The sequence below is a fragment of the Manis javanica genome, chromosome 12, assembly GCF_040802235.1.
Source record: "Manis javanica isolate MJ-LG chromosome 12, MJ_LKY, whole genome shotgun sequence".
Classification (NCBI taxonomy): Eukaryota; Metazoa; Chordata; class Mammalia; order Pholidota; family Manidae; genus Manis; species Manis javanica.
In genome coordinates, this window is record NC_133167.1 from 91,836,060 (window position 1) to 91,848,156 (window position 12,097).

At 36.1% G+C, this 12,097-nt stretch overlaps 1 protein-coding gene and 1 pseudogene across 3 annotated transcripts in view; one reads left to right on the plus strand and one right to left on the minus strand.

Annotated features, from left to right (window-relative positions):
* The window catches only part of GTF2E2 (general transcription factor IIE subunit 2), a 93,643-nt gene that overhangs the window by 18,178 nt on the left and 63,368 nt on the right, over window positions 1–12,097 (plus strand). For all 3 annotated transcript variants that reach the window (XM_073219063.1, XM_073219064.1, XM_073219065.1), the window contains exon 3: window positions 3,281–3,372. In XM_073219063.1, coding sequence (XP_073075164.1) covers window positions 3,281–3,372 — 92 coding nt within the window. The remainder of the gene's footprint in view (window positions 1–3,280; window positions 3,373–12,097) is intronic.
* LOC140845213 (large ribosomal subunit protein eL30 pseudogene) lies at window positions 2,524–2,888 on the minus strand (annotated as a pseudogene).

The window sequence follows — 12,097 nt, forward strand, 5'->3', positions numbered from 1 at the left end:
TCTGGTGGCTTGATTTAGGAGAAATTCTGAGGGAAAAGAAATAAAGTTTTCAGCTATACTAGTTGGGAGAAGGTTAGATTTGGTAGGCATACTACCTACATTAAAAAGCAGCCTGAAATTTAAATGGTTAAGAGAAGCTCCAGTTAGATTTTTGGAGATCGAGTGTTTTTATTTATGGTGTATTTAGATTTATGGTCCAGGCATAGCAGAATCAAGGTTTTAAATTATGGAATGGTTATTATAACAACAGCAGACTGGGTAAAACCTTGGTCTGCAGACTTTCTGAAATTATAGATAAATCAACATAACTGTTTCAGGGGCTGTAAAAGGGGTACATGGAAATATTGTTATTACCTTTATTCATTTATTCAACTAGTGTTTATTGAGTGTTTAGTAAGCTTAGCATTGAGTAAAATGCTGGAGGACCCATGGTAAACAGAACTCTGTGGTACATGGTTGACCCATTGTGTAGTGTTTATCCTTAACATACTGTCATTTGTTTTTCATAGTTTGCCCAGTTAATTCTTTTTATAGTAGCATGGGATAAATTCAGTATTTTACTAGAGTTAAACAGAACATTAAATGTACATGTATGAATTTCTTTACTCTGACAAAGCCAGTTTCTGATGGAAAAATCTGTGTTAAATGCTAGTTAATGATTTTCTTTTAATTAAGGTATAATTGACATGGAATCTTATGAAGTTTTCACACGAGCAACATTGTGATTACAATATTCACCCATATTATCAAGTCCCCCCATTGCAATCACTATCCTTCAGAGTAGTATGATGCTGTAGAGTTAATTATTCTTTTACAAGAATCATTACAAGGTAGTGTCACAAGGTTTATAACTGGATTTGAATCTATACTCTGGCACTTAACCACCTGCAGTTTTCTTATGTGTAAAAGAGAACAGTAATACCTCCTAAATAGGGTGTTTGGGAGGGACTAAATGGGAAAATCACTTAGCTTGGTGCTTGCCAAATATTAAATGTTGAGTAAGTGTTACTATTGTTGTGAGTGTCCTGAGCATCTTGGATAAATGGGCCATGACGGTATTATTTCATAATTGAAATGATATGAAAGCACATCTATAAGGTATTTTTTTTTAAATTAAGGTATCAATATACAATCTTACAAAGGTTTCACATGAGCAACATTCACCCGTGATGGTTTCAGCATTCACCCATATTATCAAGTCCCTCCTGCCCCCAAACCACCCCATTGCAATTACTATCCTTTGGCATAGTAAGATGCTATAGAGTCATTCTTGTCTTCTCCGTGCTATACTGCCTTCCCCTATATTGTGGCTGCTAATTATAGTGCCCCTTAATCTCCTCTCCCTCCCTCCCCAGCCACCCTCTCCAACCCTTTACCTTTGGTAACCACCAGTCCCTTCACCTATAAGGTATTCATTCTTATTGTTGTTATTTTGGAAACATACTAGAATTTAATGTGCCATTAAGTTTTTGTCAAAATTGTAACAGTTATTAATTTAATTAAAGTGTCATTGATATACAATCTTATGTTGGTTTCAAATATACAACATAGTGATTCGACAGTTACCCGTATTATTAAATCCTCACCCCTCTAGTGTGGTTACTGTCTCTTAACTTTTTAAGATGTTACAGAATCATTGACTATATTCTCTCTGCTGTACTGCCATCCCCATGACTAACATATTGTGATTGTGCATTACTGTGCCGCTTTATCCCCTTCGCCCACCCCATCTTTCCCCCTTGGTAACCACTAGTCCATTCTTGATGTCTTTTAGTCTACTGCTGTTTTGCTCCTTCTGTTTTGCTCTAACAAAGTTATTTTTAAAGGAAAACTGCTTATGAAGGCTCATTTTAATCTAAAAACATACTCATTAAAGCCTTTTCACTAATCTCAAAGGAGTATTATATCACCATCTAGATGCTCTTCTTTTGGATCTGTGACAGTTGTTATATTTGACTTGCATTGTTCTAATACATTATTTTGTTTATTGTTTCTAGTTGGTGTCAGAGATTGACTCCTTTTATTAACCTATTCCTTGGGGACCAGCCACATGGGAACTTTATACAATATCTGATTGGATGTCTTTCTGGTAGAATGTACTTCTGAATCTTTTTCTAGTATTTGTGATGAATTTTTCAACTGTTACTGCTTATGACTAATGGAATGCATTTGTAATTCAATGGTAGCATTAAGATTTGGCAACAAAATGATAGAAGTTCTGAAATAAATTATCTTCTACACAGATTGTTCCATGTTTCATGCTAGCATCCTTTTTAAGCATCCATGTTTATGCAGTGGCAGTGGCTCTAATTTTTTCCCCTAATTTATCTCTAAAGTTTACTTTAAAATACTTATGGTATCCTTTTTATTACTTCCCACTAATTAATTTCCATATATTTAAATTGATAAGCAGAAATTGATGTAGTAGGTGATAACTTGTTAATCTCCTAGAAGTAGTCTACTTCTCTCTTTTTTTCTTTTTTTAAACAAGCTCTGGCCAGTTTTATTAAGGAAAAATTTTGATGATTTACTTTTCATCAGTCTGTTCTGGCATGCTTCTGGTGATACCAGAATCAACTGGGTCAGTGATGGCCCGTGTGCATACTCTGGTATTTCCACATGCTGTGCCAGTTCAGCATAATGGCCACTGTAGTGATGGACACCAGTTTTGGCCCACATGGCATTGTACTCATGACGGGGCAGCTGTTGGTAGGGATGAACAGTTTCACTTTGCCTTGTCTGGTCTTTTTCAGAATCTGCATGTATCCCAACACATACTTTGCACTTTGCATAATGAGCTGCAGGCTGGAATTGATCGACTGCAGTGATTTTTTTTTGTCTCTGCGCCCACCATCTTCTTGCCTTAAGTGGCGGGGGAGCGAGAAAGGAAGCTACTTACTTTTCATTTTAAATGTTGGAAAGGCTCTGTGGATTAGATTGAAATTTGTTTGTCCTTTTGTTTAAAAAGCCATGCTTCTAATTATGCAGGAAATCTCATCAGAATTAAGGGAAGAGTAGATAAAGGTACTTACGTGTTTTAATGCTTTTGAACTGTTTATACTTTGTTCCTGTCCTCAGTGAGAAAATTGATAGCTTATTAAACAATCAAAGGTTTGGAGTTTTTTGCCAGAATTTTTCAGGATAGAATTCAGACTTTTATAGGATAGATAGAAAACTGAGAATAGATATTTCACCAGAGTTAAAATAATCTTAGCTGCTTAAAAGTCATAATCAATCTGATATCAAAATATTATAATTGTTTTTTGAATCTTGTTTCCAGATCATAGCAATGGATCATTTAACTTGAAAGCCCTGTCAGGAAGCTCTGGATATAAGTTTGGTGTTCTTGCTAAGATTGTGAATTACATGAAGGTGAGTATTTTTCTCAAACAATAAAACTCTTAACTTTTTGGCAGAAGAAGGGATTGGGATTTGCAGAATTAAATTTGTGTGTACATATTAAAATTCATCAAATTATGTGCAATTTATTATATGCCTGTTATACCTCAGTAAAACTGTAAATCAGGCCCTGTACAGTATATCAAATTAGCATCCAGAGAGTCACCTAAACCTATGTAATTTACATTAATTCAGGTACACAATTAAAATCCACCATTTCACTGTAAAATTGTGCCCAGGCAGTAGGTACACAGTATGCCGTTGTGGCTGGCTGGCTGTTGAGGGAGACTGACATTTAAATGTCATGTTTTTTGCTGCTTAGGTAATACAGTCTCTTCACTCATCTAGATGACCCTTTGTTTATCTAGAAGAGTGATCTTAAAAGTTTTACTTGTGTCATCTGAAGCAATTTTCAAAAATGGTGTACCTCTGCACATATTTAAATTGACAATACAATTTTAAGTAAAAGTTTAAATTAGTGACAAAGGATGGAATCTCTGGCATATTGTAATTCAGTAAAATACATTACTTTTAAATTTATCTAATGAACTCTAAATGCTTTTATTAATTTAAAATATAAAAAAGCAAACTTCAGTAGTCTGAAATTTTAATTATTTTCCCTTTGAATTTGTATGCCCATTCTGTTATTCCCACTGAATTTTTTTAAATTGAAGAATCATTGATAAACAATCTTCTGTTGTTTCAAGTATACAGCACAGTGGTTCAACAGTTACCCATATTATTAAATCCTCACCCCATTTAGGGTGGTTATTACCCATCAACATAGGAAGATATTACAGAATTATTTGCTGTATTCTCCATGCTGTGCTACTGTCCCCATGACCAACTTACATTATGATTGAGAATTTTTGTGCCATTTTATCCCCCTCACACTCTCCATCCCTGACACACCCCAAACCCCTCCCCCATGGTAACTGCCAGTCACTGTTCAGTGCCTGTGAGTCTTCTTTATCCATTCATCTATTGATGGACCCTTTGGTTGCTTCCATATCTTGGATATTGTAATAATGTGGCAGTGAACATATGGGTGCATGTGTCTTTTTGAATCAGGGATCGTTTTCTTTGGGAAAATTCCTAAAAGTGGCATTACTGGGTCATATGGAATTTCTATTTTTAGTTTTTTGAGGAAAGTCCATACAGCCTTCTACAGTGGTTACACCAATTTACATTCTCACCAAAAGTGTGGGAGGGTTCCCTTTTGTCCACATTCTTGCCAACTCTTTTTATTTCTTTCAGATATTATACATTCTAACTGTTATGAGGCAATAATACCTCATTGTGGTTTTGATTTGCATTTCCCTAATGATTAGGGATGTGGAACATCTTGTCATGTGTTTCTTGACCATCTGTTTCTCTTTAGAGAAATGTCTGTTCACATCCTCTATCCATTTTTTAATAAAGTTATTTGTGTTTTGTTGTTGAGGCTTATGAGTTCTTTATGTATTTTGAATGTTAACCCCTTATTAGATAAATTATTTACGAATATATTCTCCCATACTATAGGATGCCTTTTTGTTCTGCTGATGGTGTCCTTTGCTGTACAGAATCTTTGTAGTTTGATGTAGTCCCACTTTCTCATTTTTTATTTTGTTTCCCTTGCCTGAGGAGATGTATCTAGGAAAAATTACTTATACTTATGCTCAAGAGATTTTTACCTATGTTTTCTTTTAAGAGTTCTATGGTTTCATTTCTTACATTTAGTTCTTTGATCCATTTCGAGTTTACTTTTGTGCATGGGGTTAGACAATAATCCAGTTTCATTCTCTTGCATGTACTGTCCAGTTTTTCCAGCACCAGTTTTTGAAGAGGCTGTCTTTTCTCCCTTGTATGGCTCCTTTATTGTATATTAATTGGCTGTATATGTGTGGGTTTATATCTGGGCTCTCTATTCTGTTCCATTGATCTATGGGTCTGTTCTTGTGCCAGTACCAAATTGTCTTGATTACTGTGGCTTTGTAGTAGACCTTGAAGTCAGGGAGCATAATCCCCCCAGCTTTGTTCTTCTTTCTCATGATGGCTTTGGCTGTTCAGGGTGTTTTGTCATGCCATATGAATTTTAGGATTATTTGCTCTAGCTCAGTGAAAACTGCTGTTGGAATTTTGATAGGGATTGCATTGAATCTGTAAATCACTTTAGGCAGGACAATATTAATTATTCCTATCCATGAGCAAGTGATACCTTTTCATTTTTATATGTGTCATCTTTAATTTCTGTCATGAGTATCATACAGTTTTTAGAGTACAGGTCTTTCACTTCCTTGGTTAGCTTTATTCCCAGGTATTTTATTCTTTTTGCTGTAATTGTGAATGGACTTGTTTCCCTGATTTCTTTTTCTGCTAGTTTGTTGTTAGTATAGGAATGTAAGAGATTTCTCTGTGTTACTTTTGTATTCTGCAACTTTGCTGAATCCAGTATTCCAGTAGTTTTTTGGTGGTGTCTTTAGAGTTTTCCATATATATATATATATATATATATAGTGTGTCATCTGTAAATAGTGACCCTTTAACTTCTTCATTACCAATTTGGATGCCTTTTATCTCTATTTTGTCTGATTGCCATGGGTAGCACCTCCACTTCTGTGTTGAATAAAAGTGATGGGAGTGGGCATCCTTGCCTTGTTCCTGCTTAGAGGAAAAGCTTTCAGCTTTTTGCCATTCAGTGTGGTGTTAGGTGTGCGTTTGTTGTATGTGGCCTTTCTTATGTTGAGGTATGTACCCTCTATACCCATTTTACTGAGAGTTTTTATCATGAATGGATGTTCAATTTTGTCAAATGCTTTTTCAGCATCTGTTGAGGTGATCATGTGGTTTTATCCTTTTTGTTCACATTTAATAAAAGGTTTGATTGATTTATGAATATTGTACCATCCTTGCATCCCTAGAATAAATCCCGCTTGGTTGTGATGTATGGTCTTTTTGATGTAGTTTTAAATTTGGTTTGCTAATGTTTTGTTGAGGATTTTCGCATCTATGTTCATCAGGAATATTGGTCTGTAATTTTCTTTTTTTGTGGTATCTTTGCCTGGTTTTGGCATTAGAATGATGCTGGCCCCATAGAATGAGCTTGGAAGTATTCCCTCCTCTTCTTCCTTTTGTAGTACTTTAAGAAGGATTGTTTTTAGCTATTTAAATATTTGGTTAGAATTCATCTATGATGTCATCTGGTCATGGACTTTTATTTTTGGGAGATTTTTGATTACCGGTTCAATTTCATTGCTGGTAATTAGTTTGTTCAGATTTTCTGTTTCTTCCTGTGTCAGTCTTGAAAGGTTGCATTTTTCTAGAAAGTTTTTCATTTCTTCTAGGTTGTCCAGTTTATTGGCATATAATTTTTCATAGTATTCTCTAATAATTCTTTGTATTTCTGTGCTGTCCATTTTGATTATCCTTCCTTGTTTGTGATTTTATGTGTGCACATTCTCCTTTTTTTCTTGGTAAGTCTGACTAGGGGTTTGTCTATTTTGTTTATTTTCTCAGAGAACCAGCTCTTGGTTTTAGGGGTTTTTTTTTCTATTGTGTAATTCTTCTCTATTTTATTTATTTCTGCTCTGATCTTTATTATGTCCCTCCTTCAACTAACTTTGGGTTTCATTTGTTCATCTTTTCCTAGTTTCTTTAATTGTGAGTTTAGACTATTTGGGATTGTTCTTGTTTTTTGAGGTAGGCCTATAAGGCTATTTAGTTTCAGAATCGCTTTTGTGGTATCCCACAAATTTTGAAATGTTGAATTTTGTTTTCATTTGTCTCCATGTATTGCTTGATTTCTGTTTTAATTTTTTCACTGATCCATTGGTTATTTAGAAGCATGTTGTTTAGCCTCCATGTCTTGGTAGGCTTTTTGTTTCTTTATGTAATTTATTTCCAGTTTCATACCCTTATGGTCTGAGAAGAGTACAATTTCAGTCATGTCAAATATATTTTAGTTCTTTTCATGGCCTAGTATATGATCTATTCTGGAGAATGTTCCATTTGTACTTGAGAAAAACGTATATCCTACTGCTTTTGGGTGGAATGTTCTGTAGATGTCTGTTAAGTCCCTTTGATGTAATGTGCTGTTCAGTGCCTTTCTGTCTGTTTGATCTATTGATGTGAATGGTGTGTTAAAGTATCCTCAAATGAATATGTTATAATCTATTTTCCCCTTTAATTCTGTATTCTACATATGTAGGTGCTCTGATGTGGTGTGCATAGATATTTATAATGGTTATATCTTCTTGTTGGACTGACCCCTTTATCATTATGTAATGTCCTTCTGTGTCTCTTTTTACTTTCTTTGTTTTAAAGTCAATTTTGTCTAATATAAATACTGGTACTCCTGCTTTTTTTCTCCCTAATTTGCATGAAGTATCTTTTTCTATCCCTTCACTTTTTTTTTTTTTTTTGAGAGGGCATCTCTCGTATTTATTGATCAAATGGTTGTTAACAACAATAAAATTCTGTATAGGGGACTCAATGCACAATCATTAATCAACCCCAAGCCTAATTCTCAACAGTTTCCAATCTTCTGAAGCATAACAAACAAGTTCTTACATGGTGAACAAATTCTTACACAGTGAATAAGTTCTTACATGGTGAACAGTGCAAGGGCGGTCATCACAGAAACTTTCGGTTTTGTTCACGCATTATGAACTATAAACAATCAGGTCAAATATGAATATTCGTTTGATTTTTATACTTGATTTATATGTGAATCCCACATTTCTCCCTTATTATTATTATTATTATTATTTTTTTTAATAAAATGCTGAAGTGGTAGGTAGATGCAAGATAAAGGTAGAAAACCTAGTTTAGTGCTGTAAGAGGGCAAATGTAGATGATCAGGTGTGTGCCTGTAGACTAAGTATTAATCCAAGCTAGACAAGGGCAACAAAACATCCACGGATGCAGGAGATTTCTCTCAAAACACCATCCCTTCACTTTTATTCTGTGATTGTCTTTGGGTTTGAAGAGAGTCTTTTGTAGGCAGCATATAGATGGTGTAAGATAAATTCTAACCAAAATAAGCAGGTCACGAGAGGCCACAAAGGTCTAGGCAGTTTATTTGAGCGCAATCCTGGACGAGGTTCACCAGTCTGAAACACAGACTGGAGAAGTCGCGTGCAACCAGACAGGTGGGGAGTTTTTAAAGAAGATAGGGGGAGGCAGAGCATAGATTTACAGCTGGGCGAGGATTGGCTAGCCTAAGGCACATTTTCAGGTTGGGAGGGGGCAGCAGCCGGGGACTTTGGCATCATCAGTGTCCAATGTGCTCACCCCTCCCTCCAGTGCCTCCAACCTTACAGATGGGTCTTGTTTTTTTGTCTATTCTGTAACTCTGTCTTTTGGTTGGTGCATTCTGTCCATTTACTTTTAAGGTAATTATTACTGCCATTTTATTATTTTCTGATTGTTTTTATAGTTCCTCTCCATTCCTTTCTTCCTATCTTATACTCTTCTCTTGTTGTTTGATGGTTTTCTTTAGTGTTGTTAATGGATTTCTCTTTCTTAATTTTTTGTGTATTTATTACAGGCTTTAGGTTTGTGGTTACCATAAGGTTCATGGATAGCTTCCAAACTATGTAACAGTCTATATTAAGTTGATGATTGCTCTCTTTCAGACAGAATGTAAAAGTACTTTTTTTTATTCTTTCTCCTCCACACTTCGGTTTTGATGTCATGATCTGCACTTTTTGTGTATCCCTTGACTGGTTTTATGTATGGTTGGTTTTACTAGTTCTGTTTTGTTTTAATTTTGTACTTGCTTGGTAAGGAATTGGGCTACTACCTTTACTGTGGGTTTATTTTCACTGCTGAAATCTATTTAAGCTTAAGAACATTTCCATCTGCAGAAGTCCCATTAACATGTCCTGTAATGCAGTTTTATTTGTTATAAATGCCTTCAGTTTTTGTTCATCTGGGAAATGTTTGATTTCTCCTTCAAATTTGAAAGATAATTTTGCTTGGTAGAAGATTCTTGGTTGAAGGTCCTTTTCAATACATTAAATATTTCATGCCATTCCATTCTGGCCTATAAAGTTTCTGCTGAGAAGTCAACTGATAGCCTGATGGTGTTTCCCTTGTAAGTAATCTTTTTTCTCTCTGGCTGCTTTCAGTACCCTCTTTTTTGTCATTAATCTTTGTCACTTTAATTACTATATGTCTTGTTGTCTTCCTGTGATTCCTTTTGTCAGGGGCTCTTTGGATTCCTTCCCCATACTGGGCAAGTTTCAACAGTTACTTCCTTGAAGAGACTTTCTATCCCTTTGTCTCTCTTCTCCTTCTGGTACCCATGTTATGTGAATATTGTTTCATTTGGATTGACCACACAGCTCTCTTACCATTCTTTCATTCCTAGAGATCCTTTTTTCTCTCTGCTCTTCAGCTTTGTTGTGTTCCTGGTCTCTAATTTCCATCTTAATCATTGTCTCCTCTACTTGTAGCAATCTGTTACTCATTCCCTCCATTGTATATTTCATTTCAGTTCTGGTTCTTCAGCTCTGAGTGGTCTTTTTCAGTTCTTCTCTGTGTTGATGTCCTCCCTGAATCTGGAATACTTTTCTGCAGACGAGTGAGCATATTTACAACTGTTACTTTGAAATCTTTATCAAGAAGATTGGTAATCTCTGTTTCATTTAGCCCTCTTTCTGGTGTCTTACTCTGTAGTGTTGTTTGGAACATATTCCTCTGCCTTCTTATTTTGTCAGGGTTTCTGTGTTTCTTCCTTTGTATTAGATGGATCTGCTATCCCTCCTGGTCTGGAGAGTAATGGCTTTCTGAACAAGGCATCCTGTGGTGCCCAGCAGCTCAAGACTCCTTACTCTCTACTGCCTGGTTCTCCTTTGTTGCCCCACAGTTGCTGTTGGTGGGCTGTGGGCAGGGCCGCCTTTCTGCCTATCTGCCAGCAGTGGTCTGTCTCAGCCTACCACTACTCATGGCAGGTTGCCTGGCTGGCCCTTTGTGAGCAGAGCAGTGGTGCTTCTGCTGGTACAGTTGTGGGTGGGGCCGTCCTCTGCCTGCCCTGCAGCAATCTGGCACTGCTGGGCTAATGGGGTGGGTGGGCTAGGTGCGAGGATACGGGAGTCTGGGCACTCCTACTGAATTTTATCATAATATATATTGTTATGCTTGGAAATCTTACTGATCATCTACCAAACTTTGCTACAATAATGTGTGTAAATCGAAATTAGAAATTTTTTCTTGTGACTATAAGACTCACATAATAAAAATATTTTCTGTTTGTGTTTTTGCAATTATTAACACACAGTTGATTTGCACACAGTTGATTAGCACAACTTACCTGTGTTACAATTTTGGTTAAAATTTACTTCTGTATGTAATAGTGATTCAACAGAAATCTATTCTTTTTTTTTTTTTTTTTGAGTGGGCATCTCTCATATTTGTTGATCAAATGGTTGTTAACAACAATAAAATTCTGTATCGGGGAGTCAATGCTCAATGCACAATCATTAATCCACCCCAAGCCTAATTCTCATCAGTCTCCAATCTTCTGAAGCATAACGAACAAGTTCTTACATAGCGAATAAGTTCTTACATGGTGAACAGTACAAGGGCAGTCATCACAAAAACTTTCGGTTTTGATCACGCACTATGAACTATAAACAATCAGGTCAAATAAGAATATTTGTTTGATTTTTATACTTGATTTATATGTGGATCCCACATTTTTCCCTTTATTATTATTATTATTATTTTTAATAAAATGCTGAGGTGGTAGGTAGATGCAAGATAAAGGTAGAAAATATAGTTTAGTGTTATAAGAGAGCAAATGTAGATGATCAGGTGTGTGTCTGTAGACTATGTGTTAATCCAAGCTAGACAAGGGCAATAAAACATCCACGGATGCAGAAGATTTCTCTCAAAACAGGGGGGCTGAGGTTCTAAGCCTCACCTCTGTTGATCCCCAGTTTCTCACCTGATGGCCCCCCTGCGACTGTGCCTGTCTTAGGTTGTTCCTCCCTTGAGGAATCTTACCCATCTCTGGCTGACCAGTCATCTTCCGGGGCCATACAGGGAGATGTAAAGTTGGCAAGTCAGAGAGAGGCCATATTGTTTGAAAAGGTTAACTTTTTACTTCTTTGCAGATTTATGCCCTCTGGCTTCTATGCCCAGCATTTGTCTTGAGGTATCTTTACCACTTGGAGGAATTATGATACTCGGTAAATTTGATATGAGGCACGAATTCTATTTAAGGGTTGTAATTAGGAAAGAAGAAGAAAAGCTATAGAAGTAGCAGATGGAAGAAAACATGGGAAGATTGATTATTTCTTTGGCATATCTTCTTGTAGAGTAACTTAAGCATGTGTAGGTTTTAAGCTACTAATTAAATTGCACACACACATTAACATAATACAGTTACATAACCAAAGCAGATCTATAATTACCAGCCATCCCCAGTGAAACCAAGAAAACCAGTTAGGCATCCTAGGCATTTGTGAAAATTTATCTATGGTATGATGGATTTTGTCCAACTGTACTTGAACAGTCTGAGAGAAATCACACAAATTAAAACAACCCATTCCTGGGAACTGTTCACATCCCATATGTTCTTTTAACAGTAGATAGTCTGTAGTTGTAAGATTTTGGAGCACTACAACTTGCACTTCTCCTAATTCTTGGTTGAGTTCCAACAGTATAGATCCAGTTAAATTTGTTGTTTTACTGTATGCACAGGCCAGCT